The sequence below is a fragment of the Oncorhynchus kisutch genome, linkage group LG5 (genome assembly GCF_002021735.2).
Source record: "Oncorhynchus kisutch isolate 150728-3 linkage group LG5, Okis_V2, whole genome shotgun sequence".
In the NCBI taxonomy this organism is placed as follows: Eukaryota; Metazoa; Chordata; class Actinopteri; order Salmoniformes; family Salmonidae; genus Oncorhynchus; species Oncorhynchus kisutch.
Window position 1 is genome coordinate 60,945,955 of NC_034178.2, and position 22,933 is coordinate 60,968,887.

Here is a 22,933-nt window from a genome sequence, read left to right on the forward strand (position 1 = left end):
GTCTCATAGCAAAGGGTCTGAATACTTACGTAAATAAGGTATTTCTGTTTTTATTTTAAAGTAATTAGCCCCCCCAAAAATGTAAACTGTTTTCGCTTTGTCATTATGGGGTATTGTGTGAAGATTGATGAGGAACAACATAAATTAATACATTTTAGAATAAGGTTGTAACATAACAACATTTGGAAAACGTCAAGGGGTCTGAATACTTTCTGAATGCACTGTACATGTAGGCAGGGGTAAAAGTGACTTGAATCACATGAGATCAGACAACAACGTAGAGACAATAATAGAAAAGTGCATTGAGGAAAGAGAGAGCAAGCACATGTTAGCATACACAACATTTCTGTTCCATACCATCTGCATCTCCTCAGGTGAGAGCTCGTCATCCACACGACCCTGGCCCTCCTCCCACAGGCTCACAGTGTTATCCGGGACCTCCATCACGCTCCGCTCTTCAGGGAGAAAACAAGGAGATGTACACTTCACTTCACTGTAAATAGACTTTTTCTATTGTATGTTTGTTTTACTCCATGTGTAACTCTGTGTTGTTGTTTGTGTCGCACTGCTTTGCTTTATCTTGGCCAGGTCGCAGTTGTAAATGAGAACTTGTTCTCAACTAGCCTACCTGGTTAAATAAAGGTGAACAAAAATAGTCAGCTGTTCTCAAAATAGATTTTCTTTCCACTCAATGGGATCACCTCTTGGTCTCTGTACTCACCACCGCTGCTGCTCTCCTCCTTGGATGTTTTCTCCTCGCTGTGCTGTTCCACCGGTGGGCTCTTCTCCACCACCATACTACTGTGGTGGTGCTCTGGCTCTAGTCGGGACCTAGAATAATATCAAAACGCCAAAGGCAAGCTCAGTCTTCTTAAATGTCAAGAAAAACACTAAAGGGATAGTTCGTGTGTTTGGCATTGAAGCCTTTTAATTAATTATTCAGATGTACTCGTGGATACCATTTTTATGTCTCTGCATCCAGTATGAATGAAGTTAGAGGTAGTTTTGTAAGCCAATGCTAACTAGCATTAGCGCAATGAGTGTAAGTCTGCAGGAACATAGACTTCCCATGATTGTACTAACGCCAGTTGGTAACTTCCTTCAAACTGAACGCAGGGATATAAAAATGGTATCGACGAGTTCATCTGACTCCGGGGAAGTAGATAAAATCTCAAACTATCCCTTTAAGGCAAGGTCACAACGTGTTTTATGGAGATAGATTACTGCCATAATGTTGTAAATGAATGAAGAATAATGCACAAATAAATTACATGTAAAAATACAGACTAATAATACACATTTATTGTCAGAATTCAGCTCAAGCGTCCCTAAAATCAAGAATTCTAACAATAAATGAATAATTCAAGGTATTTTTTGTTTTATCCTTCCATCGAGAAAAATAGCTCCTCGAACACTCACAGTCTCTTCTTGTCTACCACTCTCTTCACTCGTATAGCCCTCTGCTCGGAATAAAGCTTGCATACTCCTGCAAACAATGATCGACACAAATCATATATTGTCAATATTACTACAAAGTACAGTACTTACAATACGCACCGACATCAAATATATACCGGCATCACTAACAAGCCCACCTTTCAAATACATCTCGATTAGGTCGAGGACCGCCCCCCTGTGCTCTTTAATCTGGGTCGATATGACCCGTTTCTCAGCTGGAAGGGCGACAAAAAATGAGAAAAAAAGTGTTATTAATATTGTGTATTTAAGCAGTACACACACACACACACTCACACACACACACACACACAACCTTCAGAGCGGAGCTGCTTGATGGCTTCAGAGCAGGTTCTCATGAAGATCTGGGCATCCTGGTCGATCTGGTCTCGCTCATTGTCTGTCATCCGGGTTAGATCTGATGAGATGAGACTGTAAACACACAAAGCAATAAAATAAAAAAACATATTTCAAATTCAAGTTTTTAATTACATTCATATAGTCAATACAATCCATGGGCATACAACATATCATAAATGCAAGTAATTTAATTAAACAAAAGCAATATTAAAAGTGTCAGGATAGATGGTCGTTGAGATGGTATCGAGAGCTAGATAGTATTGATCCCAGATCTGCTATAAACCAGATCTGCTGATTCTGTGCAGTTAAATGAAATCAGTTACTCTGCTGACTGACACACACACACACACACATACCACACACACACACACACACACACACGTGTACAGTTACCTTCATTTTCTGTCAAAGAAACATGAAAAGGGCGCCCAGACCTTTGCCGTGTTTAATAAAGAAGCAATATACGTACATATTATACAAGTCTATGGGAAGATAATGTCATAGAATGTACTTCTTCCCATTTAAACTAATAATATGTTTCATTCATAACATTTTTATTTAATATTCTCCATTGGACACAGGTTTAAAGAAATCATATTAACAATTTGGCCAATGGATCTAAATTGCTGGCTCATACTGAATTTAGGCGTAGGCCCATACTACATTTTATTCCGCTGATCTATCGCTACATACAGGTAACTACCAAAATAAAAGGAGACACTTGAGTAAATGAGGGATCAAATTAAATAAAATTGTATTTATCACATGCACCGAATACAACAGGTGTAGAACTTACAAGCCTTTAACCAACAAAGCAGTTCAAGAAAGAGTTAAGAAAATATATACTAAATAAACTAAAGTAAAAAATAATATTAAAAAGTAACAAGAAAATGACATAATAATGAGGCTATGAATAGTCTGGGTGTCCATTTGATATTCTTGTTCAGCAGTCTTATGGCTTTGGGGTAGAAGCTGTTAAGGAGAGACTTTTGGTCCTAGTCTTGGAGCTCCGGTTCCGCTTGCCGTGTGTAGGCAGAGAAAACAGTCTATGACTTGGGTGACGAGTCTTTGACAATTTTTTGGGCTTAGTATATAGGTCCTGGATGTCAAGAAGCTTGGCCTACCTGGTTAAATAAAGGTGATTTTTCAAAATATTTTTTAAATACAAATAATATGACATTGAAGGCAATATGTTTCAACGAGTAAAAAAAAAAAAAAGTTAACCTAGACTATAGACGTGCCAGCATTCAGTCATAACTCATAAGCTAGGGAAAGCATACATACACTGTATAGAGAAACAGGCTACAGTAACCTAACCACAATACATCCATGAACGTAACACAGTAGCCTGTGTGACACAGCACAGGCAATGACAAAGATCATTAGCGCCATTAGTACCAGCATTACAAGTTACTACAATCATATTTTTTTATTTAACCAGGTAGGCCAGTTGAGAACAAGTTCTCATTTACAACTGCGACCTGGCCAAGATAAAGCAAAGCAAGATAAAACAAAAACAACAGAGTTACACATGGGATAAGAGTTACACAGGTCAGAAAGAGGAGGCAAGTCATGGAACGTGTGATTGATGTAGTTAAAGTTACTGGTAAATCTGGGCTTAGCTACAGAGGACACAGACATGAAGCTGCATATAACTTGGTAAACATGGCCAACAATCATGGCTAGTTTCTTGAGCTTATGTTGTTACTAGTGGTAATTACTTCCTGGTTACTCTGAAGTAGCTATTCTATGACTCTTCCTTAACAGGATGACAAGGGTGAAAGAACATTTGCTGTGATTTAAAGCTTTTGTACGGAGGCATGTTTTTTGGACTTTCGTATTATACTTGCAGTTATGTAGCCAATGCTCAATTTCATTGACTCGGTGTATAGATGTGTTTATTTTTGTGCTGTTTGCTTTATGGACAACAGTGAGTGAACATTGTAATATACACTGCTCAAAAAAATTAAGGGAACACTAAAATAACACATCCTAGATCTGAATTAATGAAATATTCTTATTAAATACTTTTTTCTTTACATAGTTGAATGTGCTAGCAAACAAAATCACAAAAAAGTATCAATGGAAATCAAATATCAACCCATGGAGGTCTGGATTTGGAGTCACACTCAATTAAAGTGGAAAACCACACACATTAGGAGGAACCCAGGGCCAACCGCACCAGCATATGGTCTCACAAGTGGTCTGAGGATCTCATCTCGGTACCGAATGGCAGTCAGGCTACCTCTGGCGAGCACATGGAGGACTATGCGCCCCCCCAAAGAATTGCCACCCCACACCATGACTGACCCACCGCCAAACTGGTCATGCTGGAGGATGTTGCAGGCAGCAGAACGTTCTCCACGGCATCTCCAGACTCTGTTACTTCTGTCACATGTGCTCAGTGTGAACCTGCTTTCATCTGTGAAGAGCACAGGGCGCCAGTGGCGAATTTGCCAATCTTGGTGTTCTCTGGCAAATGCCAAACGTCCTGCACGGTGTTGGGCTGTAAGTACAACCCCCACCTGTGGACGTCGGGCCCTCATACCACCCTCATGGAGTCTGTTTCTGACCGTTTGAGCAGACACATGCACATTTGTGGCCTGCTGGAGGTCATTTTGCAGGGCTCTGGCAGTGCTCCTCCTGCTCCTCCTTGCACAAAGGCGGAGGTAGCGGTCCTGCTGCTGGGTTGTTACCCTCTTACGGCCTTTTCCACATCTCCTGATGTACTGGCCTGTCTCCTGGTAGCGCCTCCATGCTCTGGACACTACGCTGACAGACACAGCAAACCTTCTTGCCACAGCTCGCATTGATGTTCCATCCTGGATGAGCTGCACTACCTGAGCCACTTGTGTGGGTTATAGACTCCGTCTCATGCTACCACTAGAGTGAAAGCACCGCCAGCATTCAAAAATGAACAAAACATCAGCCAGGAAGCATAGGAACTGAGAAGTGGTCTGTGGTTATCACCTGCAGAACCACTCCTTTATTGGGGGTGTCTTGCTAATTGCATATCATTTCCACCTGTTGTCTATTCCATTTTCACAACAGCATGTGAAATTTATTGTCAATCAGTGTTGCTTCCTATGTGGACAGTTTGATTTCACAGAAGTGTGATTGACTTGGAGTTCCATTGTGTTGTTTAAGTGTTCCCTTAATTTTTTTGAGAAGTATATATATATATATATATATATATATATATATATATATATATATATATACTTTGTGATGGCAACTCTAATACCTTGACTTTGTTGTCCTTAAGCCATTTTGCCACAACTTTGTAAGTATGTTTGGGGTCAATGTCGATATGGAAGACCCATTTGCGACCAAGCTTTAACTTCCTGACTGATGTCCTGAGATGTTGCATTAATATATCCACATAATTTTCCATCCTCATGATGCCATCTATTTTGTGAAGTGCACCAGTCCCTCCTGCAACAAAGCACCGCCACAACATGATGCTGCCACCCCAGTGCTTCACGTTTGGGATGGTGTTCTTCGGCTTGCAAGCATCCCCCTTTTTCCTCCAAACATAACGATGGTCATTATGGCCAAACAGTTATATTTTTGTTTCAACAGACCAGAGGACATTTCTCCAAAAACTACAATCTTTGTCACCATGTGCAGTTGCAAACCTTAGTCTGGCTTTTTTATGGCGGTTTTGGAGCAGTGGCTTCTTCCTTTCTTTTTTTCTTTTTTTTTTAACCTTTATTTTACTAGGCAAGTCAGTTAAGAACAAATTCTTATTTTCAATGATGGCCTAGGAACAGTGGGTTAACTGCCTGTTCAGGGGCAGAACGACAGATTTGTACCTTGTCAGCTCGGGGATTCGAACTTGCAACCTTTCGGTTACTAGTCCAACGCTCTAACCACTAGGCTACCCTGCCACCCTGCTGCTGATAGGACTCGTTTTACTGTGGATATAGATAATTTTGTACTCGTTTCCTCCAGCAGCTTCACAAGGTCCTTTGGCTGTTGTTCTGGGATTGATTTGCACTTTTCGCAAAAAAAATTACATCCACAGGTACACCTCCAATTGGCTCAAATGATGTCAATTAGCCTTAGGAAAAATTACTTGGGTCATGCACAAAGTAGATGTCCTAACCGACTTGCCAAAACTATAGTTTGTTAACAAGAAATTTGTGGAGTGGTTGAAAAATGACTTTTAATGACTCCAACCTAAGTGTATGTAAACTTCCGAAACATCAATTACTTTGTTAACGGTTAAATATATCACAATCCCCACGAAGGCCGAGCTGAAACCTTGGTGGGGGCATTTTTGGGGTCAAACGTGAAAATGGATTAGCCACATGAAAGTCATACAGTTGAAATGGACAGAAAACAGACAGTAAACAGGCCATGGTTCGGTAACCTGAGGAGGCTTACCTTCCAGCATTCACATAGTCCTTCCTGTGCTTCAGTAGAAAGTCTTTCAGCTTGGTGATGTTAGAGATCTGTCAATATGAATAGAAAATACATAACATGAACATTTATCAATTTCTTCATGTCTCCTTCTCCATTTGTTGACTACATCACAGTTCCTCTTCATGATTTTGGCCATCATTGTGGACTTTCATTGGTAAGATGTACCTGGAACCCCTTTTTTATTTTTATCAAACCAGTGTATACATCTAAAGGGCTTATGAGATAACGATGCAGTATCTTGAGAAGTAGGCCTCTCTCTCAACGATGTCTCGCACACTATGTCTCGCACAACCAAATGCTGGTAAGAAGTCAGAGGTTGGTGGATTTCATTCCTTCACTGGTGGACCAAAGAGTTAATTTCAGGCCTTGCTCACACGTCTCAAGTTAGGCCTAAAACAACACAACTTTGCTTTCATTGACTGTGACAGGCAAACCTTGTCCATGTGTCTCTATCCATTCGGAATGTTTACCAATTACTATTAGTTAACGGCAGGACATACCAAATTCAAACCGGCAATTTCCTTGTTAAATAGTACCAGTAAATAAAATTATACGCTTCTATATAGCTGCCCTGACAGAAAACATTAAAATATGCCTAAAATGTATAATCTGTCAACTATTTATCACAGATAAAATGTCAGAGTAAAGGTGTGTGCAGGAAAACCAGAGGAAACTCGGTGGAATCCAATATTTAATCCTGTAATTCAGGCAACATCGAAAAATACTTAATTGTTGCCCATCCACAGAGTGGAGCGCGAGAAGGACAGAAGTGTGTGTGAGTCCACACACAGCAGGCTCTGTTTGAGAAAAGAAAAAACAGAAAATACTCCAGACAAGCGAAGTATTGAAAATGACACAATGACTTTGACTGTGACAGAAGCCCATGGTGAGCTGGATTGTTTTGGTAGAGCCAAAGCCTACTGTCTTCGGTCCAATCTTTTTCTTCTAGTGACCAAATCGCTGTGTTAACAGGGTTTTCTGAGAATATTTTTTTAACTTTTCATACAGAGCTACAATTTGCTTGAAGCCCATCTCCTCTCCCAGAAAACAAATAGGCCTAGACGTCTTGTATTTGCATTCATTATGGCTCCCCATTAGTTCCTGCCAAGGCAGCAGCTGCTCTTCCTGGGGTCTGGCAAAATTAAGGCAGTTATACAATTTTAAAAACATTACAATACATTAATTAAAGAATTCAGAACACACTAAGTGTGTGCCCTCAGGCCCATACTCCACTACCACATATCTACAACGCAAAATCCATGTGTACAGTCGTGGACAAAAGTTTTGAGAATGACACAAATATTACATTTCCACAAAGTTTGCTGCTTCAGTGTCTTTAGATATTTTTGTCAGATGTTATGGAATATTGAAGTATAATTACAAGCATTTCATAAATGTCAAAGGCTTTTATTGACAATTACATGAAGTTGATGCAGAGTCAATATTTGCAGTGTTGACCTTTCTTTTTCAAGACCTCTGCAATCCGCCCTGGCATGCTGTCAATTAACTTCTGGGCCACACTGATGGCAGCCCATTCTTGCATAATCAATGCTTGGAGTTTGTCATATTTGTGGCGTTATGTTTGTCCACCCGCCTCTTGTGGATTGACCACAAGTTCTCAATGGGATTAAGGTCTGGGGAGTTTCCTGGCCATGGACCCAAAATATCGATGTTTTGTTCCCCGAGCCACTTAGTTATCACTTCTGCCTTATGGCAAGGTGCTCCACCATGCTGGGAGAGGCGTTGTTCGTCACCAAACTGTTCCTGGATGGTTGTGAGAAGTTGCTCTCGGAGGATGTGTGGGTACCATTCTTTATTCATGGCTGTGTTCTTACGCAAAATTGTGAGTGAGCCCACTCCCTTGGCTGAGAAGCAACCCCACACGTGAATGGTCTCAGGATGCTGTACTGTTGGCATGACACAGGACTGATGGTAGCGCTCACCTTGTCTTCTCTGGACAAGCTTTTTTCCGGATGCCCCAAACAATCGGATTGGGGATTCACCAGAGAAAATGACTTTATCCCAGTCCTCAGCAGTCCAATCCCTGGACCTTTTGCAGAATATCAGTCTGTCCCTGATGTTTTTCCTGGAGAGAAGTGGCTTCTTTGCTGCCCTTCTTGACACCAGGCCATCCTCCAAAAGTCTTCGCCTCACTGTGCATGCAGATGCACTCACACCTGCCTGCTGCCATTCCTGAGCAAGCTCTGTACTGGTGGTGCCCCGATCCCGCAGCTGAATCAACTTTAGGAGACAGTCCTGGCGCTTGCTAGACTTTCTTGGAGGCCCTGAAGCCTTTTTCACAACAATTGAACCGGTCTCCTTGAAGTTCTTGATGATCCGATAAATGGTTGATTTAGGTGCAATTTTACTGGCAGCAATATCCTTGCCTGTGAAGCCCTTTTTGTGCAAAGCAATGATGACGGCACATGTTTCCTTGCAGGTAACCATGGTTGACAGAGGAAGAATAATGATTCCAAGCACAACCCTCGTTTTGAAGCTTCCAGTCTGTTATTCGAACTCAATCAGCATGTCAGAGTGATCTCCAGCCTTGTCCACGTCAACACTCACACCTGTGCTAACGAGAGAATCACTGACATGATGTCAGCTGGTCCTTTTGTGGCAGGGTTGAAATGCAGTGGACATGTTTTTTGGGGATTCCGTTCATTTGCATGGCAAAGAGGGACTTTGCAATTAATTGCAATTCATCTGATCACTCATAACATTCTGGAGTATATGCAAATTGCCATCATATAAAACTGAGACAGCAGACTTTGTGAAAATGTATATGTGTCATTCTCAACTTTTGGCCGTGACTGTACATGTGTGTATAGTGCATATGTTATCATGTGTGTGTATTCATGTGCCTGTGTTACTTCACAGTCCTCACTGTTCCATAAGGTGTATTTTTACCTGCTTTTAAAATCTGATTCTACTGCTTGCATCAGTTAGCTGTTCCATGTAGTCATGGCTCTTTGTAGTACTCTGCACTTCCCATAGTCTGTTCTGGACTTGGGGACTGTGAAGAGAGCTCTGGTGGCATGTCTTTTGGGGTATGCATGGGTGTACCTTCAGCTTGTCAACACCTCTTATAAAAACAAATAATGATGAAGTCAATCGCTCTTCCACTTTGAGCCATAAGAGGTTGACATTCATGTCATTAATGTTAGCTCTCCATGTACTTTTAAGGGCCAGCCGTGCTGCCCTGTTCTAAGCCAACTGCAATTTCCAATGTTCCTCTTTGTGGCCCCTGACCACACTACTGAACAGTAGTACAGGTGCGACAAAACCAAGGCCTGTAGGACCTGCCTTGTTGATAGTGTTAAGGCAGAGCAGCGCTTTATTATGGACAGACGTCTCCCCATCTTAGCTACTGTTGTAGCAATATGTTTTGACCATGGCAGTTTACAATCCAGGGTTACTCCAAGCAGTTTAGACAGTTTAGTCTTAAGGTGTGACATTGCTTCAGAGCAATTAGAATCAAGCAGGTTTAAGGGATCAAATGTTATTTGTTATTTAGAGTACCTGTGCTTGTAAAAGGGTTGAGTGAAGCGAAACATTCCCATGGTTGAAAGGCGTGTGTTGTCTACTGTGTCTGGACATCTCCAACCGTCAAAGGCCTGAGTGTTTGTTGTTTTTCCAATTCTCCCAGGCACTTTAACTATTTTTCCTCACAGCTATAATCCCATAACATGCTAATTATTGTAAATAAAATACAATTCTAGTCAAGGTTTATTGGTCGTGTACACAGATTTGCAAATCCCGCAAGTGCAGCGAAATGCTTGTGTTTCCAGCTCCAACAGCGCAATAATAATACCTAGCATTTTTTTAAACAATACACACATAGTAGACCTACAAACCAGGGTCACTAGACCACTGGTGTGATATTTGAAATCTACTTAAAATCAAAATGACAAACATCATATTCTTAAATTTCATACAAGCCAACATGTCTCTGCTTTGCAACACCTCACCAGCATGTGGCAGTAGGTCCCTAGTGTAAGAGCCCCACTAGCTCTCAGGAGAGAACAGAGAGAAGATGCTGCTGGTTTGGAAGGGGGGGGTGATACATCTCCTTTGTGTATACATTTAGGTTCAGAGGTGCAGTTTAAAAGTAAAAAAAAAATACAGATAAGAATAAGAAATAAAAGGAACAAGTAATTAAAGAGCAGCAGTAAAATAACAATAGCGAGACTATATACTGTGGGGTACCGGTACAGAGTCAATGTGCGGAGGCTCCAGTTAGTTGAGGTAAAATGTACAGTTGATGTTGGAAGTTTACATACACTTAGGTTGGAGTGATTAAAACTTGTTTTTCAACCACTTAACAAATTTCTTGTCAACAAACTATAGTTTTGGCAAGTCAGTTAGGACATCTACTCTGTGCATGACACAAGTCATTTTTCCAACAATTGTTTACAGACAGATAATTTAATTTATAATTCACTGTATCATAATTCCAGTGGGTCAGCAAAGTCAAGGTACTGGAGTGGCCATCACAAAGCCCTGACCTCAATCCCATAGAAAATGTGTGGGCAGAACAGAAAAAGCATGTGTGAGCAAACCTGACTCAGTTACAACAGCTCTGTCAGGAGGAATGTGCCAAAATTCACCCAACTTATTGTGGAAAGCTTGTGGAAGGCTATCCGAAACGTTTGACCCAAGTTAAACAATTTAAAAGGCAATGCTACCAAGTGCATGTAAACTTCTGACCCACTGGGAATGTGATGAAAGAAATGAAAGCTGAAATAAATCTCTACTATTATTCTGACATTTCACATTCTTATAATAAAGTGGTGATCCTAACTGACCTAAGACAGGGCATTTTTCCTAAGATTGTCAGAAATTGTGAAAAACTGAGTTTAAATGTTTTTGGCTAAGGTGTATGTAAACTTCCGACTTCAACTGTACATGTAGGTAGAGTTATTAAAGTGACAATGCATAGATGAGAACAACAGAGAGTAGCAGAAGTGTAAGGGGGGGAGAGGGGGGGGGGGCAATGCAAATACTCTGGGTAGCCATTTGAATAGATGTTCAAGAGTCTTATGGCTTGGGGGTAGAAGCTGTTTAGAAGCCTCTTGGACCTAGACTTGGTGCTGCTTGCCGTGCGATAGCAGGGAGAACAGTCTATGACTAGGGTGTCTGGAGTATTTGACCATTTTTAGGGCCTTCCTCTGACACCGCCTGGTATAGAGGTCTCGGATGGCAGGAAGCTTTGCCCCAGTGATGTACTGGGCCGTTCGCACTACCCTCTGTAGTGCCTTGCGGTTGGAGGCTGAGCAGTTGCCATACCAGGCAGTGATGCAGCCAGTCAGGATGATCTCAATGGTGCAGCTGTAGAACCTTTTGAGGATCTGAGGACCAATGCCAAATCTTTTCAGTCTCCTGAGGGGGAATAGGTTTGGGGATCTTATCCTTGTTGTTCTTTTCAGCTCCAATGGGGAATCCACAAAATCCCTGTGGGATGCAGAAACTGGCAGAGAACTTTTCCGTGCAACAATGTCTATGGAAAACTTTCACATTATTTCCAGGCTTTGATAACCAAGACACCAGACGAGCTCGGCGGCAGAGAGACAAGCTAACTGCAATCAGGTCAGTGTGGGACAAGTGGGTGGACCGCCTTCCCCTGTCTTACAACCCTGGGCCCAACGTTACGGTTGATGAACAGCTTATACCATTTAGGGGTCGCTGCCCCTTCAGGCAGTACATGCTCACAAAATACGAAACCAAGATCTGGGGTGCCTGTGATGCAGCTTCATCATATGCATGGAACTTGCAAGTGTATAGGGGGAAAGAAGATGGAGGAGCCCCTGAGAAGAACAGGAATGTGGGTTGCCCTGGATGTGATACAGGGACTCCGTGGCTACATCATCACATACGATAACTTTTATACATTGCATAAGCTGGTGCATAAGCTGGGGCATAAGCTGGGACAGGAGCTCCTCAAGAGGAAGCTGACGATGGAAGGAACAGTACAAAAAAACAAGCCAGAGCTCCCACCTCAGCTGTTGAATACACAGAACAGGACTATCAATTCCTCTAAGTTTGTTTTCACGGCCGACACATGCCAAAAAAAGGCAAAAATGGGGTACTCATGAGTATGCTGCATAGGGATGTGAAAATCTGTGGCCGGGAACATCAAAAACCAGAAATCATAATGGATTGCAATGCCACAAAAGGAGGGGTGGATATTTAGACAAGCTGGTGACTGGCTACAGCTGCAAAAGAAGAATGCTTAGCTGGCCACTTGTGATATTCTTCAACTTTTTGGACAGCTCGGGATACAACGTTTGACATCTGAATGGTGTTGAACCCAGATTGGAACAGAGGGAAGCTCCAGAGGAGACCGCTCTTTGTCGAGGAGCTGGGCAAGGCATTGGTAAGACCTCAAATCCAGAGGAGGCAACATATCCCAAGAACCCCAGCTTCTGCAGCCATCGTGAAGAGAATTCAGGAGGAGGATGCTGGTTCCGCATTCGCCAGACCCACAGTACCAACAACTCCAATTCCGGAAGTAAGTGTGAGTGATGTTGTTGCATGTGTTTGTATGACTCTTCTACCATGGCCTGCTGTAACTATATGTGTGTGTGAGAGAGATGTTAGTAAAATTCCTGAACTAAGTGTTTTCATTAGGGATGCACGATATATTGTTGAACATATCGGAATCGGACGATATTAGCTAAAAATGCCGTTATCAGTATCGGCCCGATGTCTAGTTTAACGCCGATGTGCAATACCGATGTCAAAGCTGACGTGCATACCTATAAACGTAGGTACATGATGTAATGGCGCCACGTAAAATTTTGCGCAACACAGCATTCCAAACCTAGTCCACAATGTCTGCTGTATGGATTGGGCAGTCAACAGGTCGATTAGTCATTTGAAAGAGTAAGAACATTTCAGCGAGACAACTCAAAAGGCGAAATCCATTAAAGCTAAGATAATGGAATTCATTGCCCTTGACAAACAACCGTTCTCTGTCATGGGTGATGTTGGCTTTCGCCGACTATTTTTCAGACGTTGCCCTACTGGAGTTACACAGTAATAGCGTCACTGCTATTAGCTTCACGGCATACTATGGACCTCTGTTTGGGTCTTTGCGTGTCAAAAAAGATACACATCAAATAACACTATTTGACCCGTTAAATATTTTAATTTGACACGTCAAATAACACAGTTCTATTATAGAATATTGTGTGTTCCGAATTTGCATGTGCAAGCCAAGCGCCACCACTACTATCAGTAGCACTGTCGCCCGCAATGTCTGGGGTAGCTAGCTTTAGCTTGGTACCTAGCTAGCACCAATACAACCAGCCGGAAAACAATGACCAGTAGAAACTGCAGTCATTTTCATTATTCTTAGCAATGATTTAGGAATCTTGTGAGTAAGTATTAGCTAGGTAGCCACTTGTTGTTCGCCTATTGAAATTGAACTTCAGTTCATGAAAATAAATAGCTAGCCAGCAACCTAACCTTGTTGCCCAAAGCTAACGTTATAAGCAGCCAGCTAGCTTTATCTGGCTAGTGAGGCTCGACCGGACCGGGTTATGTGTTGTGAAGCTAGCCAAAATAAGGATTAGGCACAATAGTAGAATTTGTTGGTTACCTTCAAAATAAAAGTACCTCTTTAAAAGTGATGCAGAAGGTTACAATTGGTGGAATCATGCCATATTTAGACTAGATAAATGTTAAACAAGGTTGGAATGTGAAGCAATGAAATGGGGTATCAGTCTACTCGGTGACACCCACAAAACACGACTGTGTAGAGTTTATGCAAAATTTGCGTTGTAGCTCTTAGCGCGGGACTGACTGTGTGAAATCACCTCCCCAGTCAGCCTATTGTGTGTATGTAAAATTTTCATGAACGTGTTCAATTATTATGTGCAGTCATATTCAGGTCCTGATAGGTCAACACGCTTATTTCACGTGTATCTTTTTTGACACGCAAAGACCAAAAGCACAGCAAGTAAGTGAAAGAAATAGGTTTTGATTATGTTTTACTGGTAATGGGGACATACGTAAATGCCAACAAAATAACTTTTTTGGTCAGTGTGTTGTGTGTAACCTTTATTTAACTAGGCAAGTCAGTTATGAACATATTCTTATTTACAATGACAGGGCAAACCCGGACGACGCTGGGCCAATTGTGCACCGCGCTATGAGACTCCCAATCACAGCCGGATGTGATACAGCCTGAGGATTCGAACCAGGGACTTTAGTGACGCCTCTTGCACTGAGATGCAGTGCCTTAGACTGCTGCGTATATGTGTGTGTCTGTTAACCATTTAACTGTACTAGACTGCTTAAAAGGAGTCTAGTACAGTTTTTTGGCATGGAAAATATCAGATATCGGTATCGGCCAAATGTAATATTGGTGGATCACTAGTTTTCATCTTTCTAGATTGCAACCGGTAGCAACAAGAAGAAGCGCTGGGTGGAACCAAGAAGGACAGGAAGACACAGTACACATGCATCAAGTGCAAGAAATACATTTGCAACAAACACACAGTAAAACTCTGTCCCTCATGTGGTGTGTAGACCAGCCCCCATTTGTTTACAATGGGGCTCATTTATTATTTCCATAAAATACTGTATGTAAAATGTGTCCTTCCAATTTGTTCAGTTCAAAGCAAAAAACATCTATAGCGATGAAAAACGTGTTTCATTTTTATTTGTTCAAGATACATGATTTATACCACCCACGTCTTAGATTGTTTACAAAAATAATTTTATTTAAAAAAAAATGAATAGCGCTTTTATTGATAAATGTGATCTAGCAGAGGTAAATGGCAAATATTAACCATGTTTGCTGTCTATATTGCTTATATTTAAAAAAGGGTCAAAGACGAGACGTGTAAATTTGGTGTCCAAAGACCATTCATTTAACATAGAAAAATAAATATAATATTAAATCACTCATCTCTTACCCCCTTTTGACCCAGAAATATCTGTGATGCAAACTATTAAATTAAAGGGAGTTATTAAGCTGTAAAAGTGTCAAAATGTCCTTCAGTGTAACTGTCCGGGTAAAAATTCTAATAACAATTATTAATTTTTTTTAATGTAGAAATTCATCCTAAAAATATAAATGAACACCCATGGCATAATTGTGTTAGTGTTTGCAACAATATATAGAATAATAGGCACATACTGTATCGAAAAAATATTTAAACTTGAATAACTTTTGTCCGGACATTTTCACTTCATCAAGGTCATTCAGTATAACAAAGGTAAAAATCCATTTTAAAGCATATCGCATGATAATCAGCCTTCAGCACAAAAAAAGTTTAATGTTATACCACAATGTCACCCGTTATGCTGAATGACAGTAGATTTGTTATCCCATGTTCTCACTAGTTTACAACATTTAATCATGCAATTCAAATTTACTTGTTGTATGAATACTGAATATCATCATTTTAAAACTATCTTATGGCATTTTAAGGTATTACAAGGCATATTATCTTTATACTGTAGATGTCGTTGTCTAATAAGAAGTGGCTGCACGGCACAGGCAAAAGATCAACGCAGATCCAGTTGCTAGGGAGGAAAGACTAGCCAGAAATAAAGCAAGGTATTGTTTTCATGGTTTTATGCTACTGTCGGCAACAGAATAGGATATAAAGCTGGGTGGATAACACTTAACATTAAGTTGCACTATTACACTGTAGTTAATGTTTTATTGCACTGCAGTTAAGGTATAATTGATATATTATATTAGTTCATATAATATCAAACACACAAATATTGGATTAAAATGGATTATGAATTATATTAGTTAATAGCTGCTTCACAATTGGGGCACTTTATAAAAAAATCGAGACTGTATAAGTTTGAATTGAAGTAGTTTGATGGGCATTTTATGTAGGTATCTTGAAATTGCATTTGTGTACCTGCATTGAATAGAAATGTACCAGTTAGTTTAACAATGCATAAATTACAACATTAACAATCATGTAATAACCATGTAATAATGCAACTAAATGCAACGTAAAGCAGGCTCAAATTATAGTAAAGTGATCATTATTAACATTAGCAATGAAATAGAAACAAAACATGTTTGAGAGAGAAAGGGAGAGGAAGTTGATTTACATTTTAAACGTTGATTAAGTGTTATCATTGTATAGCCTACTATTAATAGACTACTAAACATTTAATGGATGCGAATCCTATTCTGTGCCAGTGTCATAATTTGCCATCAGAGAAGGAAGAATGATGTCACTCCTGATCATCCACTAATCCATACAATGACACAATCTGATGCTGAAAAAAAATAGGGGGAAAAAATTTGAGATTAAATCAGAGGAGCTGTGGAAAAAAATCTAACAAATAAATGTGCTGATGAATTTAACTCCAGTATCCACTGAAGGAGACTCTTTTGAGCAGCCCCCTGAACAACTTCCACAAGTACAACATGAACCTGCGCCTCCAGAGCTGGAGCAACCATCTGAATCCTTGACTCCAAGGAGCAATCCCTTGAGACTCAATCTCAAACACTGGAGCAACCACTTGCTTCCTCCATTCCAGAAAACGTTTTTAAAAAAGGTATCAAAGCGTTGCAAGTGGCTGCAAAAGGAAAAAGGAGAACTAAAGAAGAAAATTCTCCAACTGGAAATGCAACTAAAACAATCACAACAAAAAAAGCGACACATTCCGAAAGGGCATGCAAAGGTCAAATAAATTCAAATGCAATCTAAGTGAAAAATCAGGCCACGGGGGAAAAATAAAAATGTCTTTAGTGAGGAAAACACAGGTCATTGCATTTCTCAGTAGAGATGAAAATAGTCACCTTCTCTCAGGGACGAAAGACACGGTCACGCAAAACAAGAAGGTTCAGAGGCGCATACTCATTAAATCTCTAAAAGAACTCCATGCAGAGTACAATTCAGAGGTGGATGGGACACTCGCTGTCATACAGACAGTTTTTATACTGCGGCCATTTTACATTACAGAGACAAAGGCACATGAGCGCAACACCTGAGCGTGTCTCAATCACGAGAATGTGAAACTTCTAGTTGACAGGTTGAGCCAAAGCGGGTTGCTGAAAACCTCAAGCGTTTCCATGTTACTGTATTCCATTGTGATCTCAAGAACAAGCAATGCATATACTGTGTTTGTGCAAAGTGTTGCTATGATGAAGTAGCGCTGGCCCTATCTGAAGAGAATGCACCGATTTTCATGGCAACAGTGGCAAAGGGATAAATCAAACAATGGAGAAAGTTAATTTACCAATTTTGTGAGAAATAAAAACAGATGGGCACGTGGCTTGATCTGGCTAAAAACTTCAACGAGAAACTGGATGCTCTTGCGAGGCACCAGTTTAACTGGCTGCACCAAGTTGAGCAGTGCCGAAATTATTGTTATTGCTGAAGGAATCACATTTAATCAATATTTATGGGCCATATTGATATGAGTCATTCAGGGTAACAAAATATTGACATACAGTGTAACACCAGTATTTTATATTAAAATACAATAACTTTGTTTTGTTGACTCAGACAAAAACAAATCTCAAATGATGAAGTGAAATATTTTCATAGATTTTTGAATTATTTTCAGTTTAAGTCAGGAAGTTTTTGTAAAAAAAAACTTCAAGAAATGTTGAGTTGTACCCGTGACACATCAAATATGTGGTATTCAACATTATGTCATTTTTTCTGGGAAGTTATAATTCTGCCAGTCCAAGCATGGATATACAGTGGGGCAAAAAAGTATTTAGTCAGCCACCAATTGTGCAAGTTCTCCCACTTAAAAGGATGAGAGAGGCCTGTAATTTTCATCATAGGTACACTTCAACTATGACAGACAAAATGAGGGGAAAAAATCCTGTAAATCACAATTGTAGGATTTTTTATGAATTTATTTGCAAATTATGGTGGAAAAATAAGTATTTGGTCACCTACAAACAAGCAACATTTCTGGCTCTCACAGACCTGTAACAACTTCTTTAAGAGGCTCCTATGTCCTCCACTCGTTACCTGTATTAATGGCACCTGTTTGAACTTATCAGTATAAAAGACACCTGTCCACAACCTCAAACAGTCACACTCCAAACTCCATTTTGGCAAAGACCAAAGAGCTGTCAAAGGACACCAGAAACAAAATTGTAGACTTGTACCAGGCTGGGAAGACTGGATCTGCAATAGGTAAGCAGCTTGGTTTGAAGAAATCAACTGTGGGAGCAATTATTAGGAAATGGAAGACATACAAGACCACTGATAATCTCCCTCGATCTGGGGCTCCACGCAAGATCTCACCCCGTGGGGTCAAAATGATCACAAGAACGGTGAGCAAAAATCCCAGAACCTAGTGAATGACCTGCAGAGAGCTGGGACCAAAGTAACAAAGCCTACCATCAGTAACATACTATGTCGCCAGGGACTCAAATCCTGCAGTGCCAGACGTGTCCCCCTGCTGAAGCCAGTACATGTCCTGGCCTGTCTGAAGTTTGCTAGAGAGCATTTGGATGATCCAGAAGAAGATTGGGAGAATGTCATATGGTCAGATGAAACCAAAATATAACTTTTTAGTAAAAACTCAACTCATCATGTTTGGAGGACAAAGAATGCTGAGTTGCATCCAAAGAACACCATACCTACTGTGAAGCATGGGGGTGGAAACATCATGCTTTGGGGCTGTTTTTCTGCAAAGGGACCAGGACGACTGATCCATGTAAAGGAAAGAATGAATGGGGCCATGTATCGTGAGATTTTGAGTGAAAACCTCCTTCCATCAGCAAGGGCATTGAAGATGATATATGGCTGGGTCATTCAGCATGACAATGATCTAAAACACACCGCAACAGTGTGCGAAAACCTTGTGAAGACTTACAGAAAACGTTTGACCTCTGTCATTGCCAAGAAAGGGTATATAACAAAGTATTGAGATACACTTTTGTTATTGACCAAATACTTGTTTTCCACCATAATTTGCAAATAAATTCATAAAAAATCCTACAATGTGATTTCCAGGATTTCTTTTTCTCATTTTAGTTGAAGTGTACCTATGATGAAAATTACAGGCCTCTCTCATCTTTTTAAGTGGGAGAACTTGCACAATTGGTGGCTGACTAAATACTTTTTTTGCCCCACTGTATATATTGTGATTATGAAAAATGAGCATACATTTTTTTAAACACTTAGTGTTATACTGAATGGCATATTACTAGGATACATTCATATGAATCACAATAAAAATGAATTATTGGCTTTATTCTTGAATAGAAATAATAAGTGCATAGGTGACACTCCAATGAACACAAAAAAAGCCTTTTAGGGAATTGGAATTGCTGTTTATTTGTTTTGCTACTTTGAAGTCTTTGCGTAAATTGTTATGGCTGTATCATTTTTAAAATGATGTTGTGGGTTCAACAGACCTGCAAACATTGGGTGAATAACAAAAAAAGTGTTTAAACCTTGTTTGGGTTACTAAACTCAGCAAAAAAATATAATTCGTAAAAATGATATTAAATTATCCAAATAACTTCACAGATCTTCATTGTAAAGGGTTAAAACACCATTTCCCATGCTTGTTCAATGAACCATAATTAATGAACATGCACCTGTTGAACGGTCGTTAAGACACAAACAGCTTACAGGCGTTAGGCAATTAAGGTCAGCTATGAAAAATTAAGACACTAAAGAGGCCTTTCTACTGACTCTGAAAAAAAAGACCGGGAACGCAAAATCCTCCATCAGTGCTCAGACTGTCCGCAATAGGCTGAGAGTCTGGACTGAGGTCTTGTAGACCTGTTGTAAGGCAGGTCCTCACCAGACATCACCGGCAACAACGTCACCTATGGGCACAAACCCACCAACGCTGGACCAGACAGGACTGGTAAAAACTGCTCTTCACTGACGAGTCGCGGTTTTGTCTCACAAGGGATGACGGTCGGATTCGCGTTTATAGTTGAAGGAATGAGCGTTACACCGAAGCCTGTACTCTGGAGCGGGATCGATTTGGAGGTGGAGGGTCAGTCAAGGTCTGGGACGGTGTGTCACAGCATCATCTAACTTATCTTGTTGTCATTGCAGGCAATATCAACTCTGTGCCTTACAGGGAAGACATCCTCCTCCATCATGTGGTACCCTTCCTGCACGCTCATCCTGCAGACAATGCCACCAGTCATACTGCTCGTTCTGTGCGTGATTTCCTGCAAGACAGGAATGTCAGTGTTCTGCCACGGCCAGCGAAGAGCCCGAATCTCAATCCCATTGAGTATGTCTGGGACCTGCTGGATCGGAGGGTGAGGGCTAGGGCCATTCCCCCCAGAAATGTCTGGGAACTTGCAGGTGCCTTGGTGGAAGAGTGGGGTAACATCTCACAGCAACAACTGTCAAATCTGGTGCAGTCCATGAGGAGGAGAGGCATTGCAGTACTTAATGCAGATGGTGGCCACACCAGATACTGACTGTTACTTTAGATTTTTACCCCCCTTTGTTCAGGAACACATTATTCCATTTCTGTTAGTCACATGTCTATGGAACTTGTTCAGTTTATGTCTTCATGTCTCAGTTGTTGAATCTTATGTTCATACAAATATTTACACGTTAAGTTTGCTGAAAATAAAACGCAGTTGACAGTGAGAGGACATTTCTTTCTTTGCTGAGTTTACATAATTCCATGTGTTATTTCATAGTTTGTCTTTATTATTATTCTACAATGTATAAAATAGTAAAAATAAAAACCCTTGAATGAGTAGGTGTCCAAACTTTTGACTTGTACTGTATAGTGTGTATATTTATATTGTATGTATGTATGTATGTATGTATGTATGCATGCATGTACACACACACACACACACACACAGGGGATTGAAAATGATGCAGACAACTATATTGATGGAAGCTACAATATATCTGCAATATTAAAGTTGATATACTCCCCAATTGTATTATTTATATATATATATATATATTATTTATTTCTAAAACAGCATCTTGTTTAGCTGGGACTTTTTTTTTACCCCCTTTGAACAAGCCTACATCACTTGGGGGCAAAAACAAGTCGTGTTCACTTGATGAAAAAAGCCTCAGTTTTATCCTATTCAAGGCAGCTACCTCTCTCTCTGTCTGTCCTGACTCCCATAGATGCAAACAGTAATATCATGTTGAAGATTTACTGAGAAAGAAAGAAATTGAGACCACAGACTTCCCGCCAGATCATCCTCTACCCCTCCAATTATTTTTGGCCAGACTTTTATTTTGAAGTTAGATGGAAAACATGACTGGAATGTGGTGTTTGTTGGGTATTTGAGCAACCCTTATGTTTGGTGTCGTTGCACTTAAGGGATTCATTAACAAAACACTTAGATGAAGGAACACATTCTTCTCTTCTTATGCCTGTGTATATTATGCACACTTTTGGTAAACAGTAGAACAGACTTAGCGTGTACCAATGTACAGTAGGCTACCCAAACGTAATGTTAACTGGTCACCATCTGTATTTAAGGCTATCCTATTTAAAAAATTTAATTGTTCACAGGATTTAATGGTTATTATGTCTTTGTGAAAGAGACAGGCATTTAAGTCTTGAAACCTTTTAGAGTTGTTTTAAGAAATGTCACTTTACCTCTTGAGGTTTGTTCTGTTTTCCCTGAGCATGAGTGGATGTTTGACAGTTTGTGATTATTAAGGAAATGTTTCTGCCTATTTTAATACAGATATGCAAAATGATAGCGGAATTGATCATGTTTGAGTAATCAATTATCCTTTAGATAAAAGTCTTATGTGGCCTATGCCTATTTGTCAAGGAAAGAGTCTTAATTACAGAATGCCGTTATGGCTCATATCAATCAGAATTTTGCCTATAAAGCCTGTCTCTCTGAAGCAGTACAGTACTTTTGTTAGAATTAAACTGTTTAGTTTGCAGAGTATCTGGATTCTGTCTTGCTTGCTTGCTTAAGTTTGACACTAGTCTACAGACAGTGTTTGCGCATTTGTCTCTATATTTTACACTTTGTTCTTTTCATTTTTGCAAACAGGGGAAATCCCTTTTTTGAAACATCTGGGAATTTGCCTGGCTTCAATGCGAAAAGAGAGCGGAGATGAACCCAAATGGTAAAGACATTGTTTAGCAGGACATTCAGCTCAGGTAAATCCCCTCAAATCACAACCTGGTGGTGAGAGAACGATTTGCAGTTCAAAATAAAAATAAATCCCATTTAACCTTTATTTAACTAGGCAAGTCAGTTAAGAACAAATTCTTATTTACAATGACGGCCTAGGAACAGTGGGTTAACTGCCTTGTTCAGGGGCAGAACAACAGATTTTTAACTTGTCAGCTTTGGGATTCGATCTAGCAACCTTTTGGTTCCTGGCCCAACGTTCTAATCACTGCGTGTGTTTGTGAAAGAGATAGAGAAAGAAAGAGAAAACGAAAGAGAGATAGTTTGGGGGACAGACAGAAGAAGACTAGTGAGACTACAAAACAATTGACAGCTGATGCAGATTCAGGACAGCTGATGCAGGTCCATCGATCCATGACAGCCGATGCAGGTTCATTGATCATCGTGACAGCCGATGCAGGTTCATTGATCATCGTGACAGCCGATGCAGGTTCATTGATCATCGTGACAGCCGATGCAGGTTCATTGATCATCGTGACAGCCGATGCAGGTTCATTGATCATCGTGACAGCCGATGCAGGTTCATTGATCATCGTGACAGCCGATGCAGGTTCATTGATCATCGTG

The 22,933-nt window shown here is 40.4% G+C and overlaps 1 protein-coding gene across 1 annotated transcript in view; it reads right to left on the reverse strand.

Annotated features, from left to right (window-relative positions):
- The window catches only part of LOC109891378 (syntaxin-18-like), a 31,532-nt gene that overhangs the window by 3,165 nt on the left and 5,434 nt on the right, over positions 1-22,933 (reverse strand). The window contains exons 2-7 of the mRNA XM_020483866.2: positions 6,205-6,272; positions 1,772-1,887; positions 1,596-1,673; positions 1,420-1,486; positions 722-831; positions 358-455 (exon numbers count right to left, since the gene is read on the reverse strand). Coding sequence (XP_020339455.1) covers positions 358-455; positions 722-831; positions 1,420-1,486; positions 1,596-1,673; positions 1,772-1,887; positions 6,205-6,272 — 537 coding nt within the window. The remainder of the gene's footprint in view (positions 1-357; positions 456-721; positions 832-1,419; positions 1,487-1,595; positions 1,674-1,771; positions 1,888-6,204; positions 6,273-22,933) is intronic.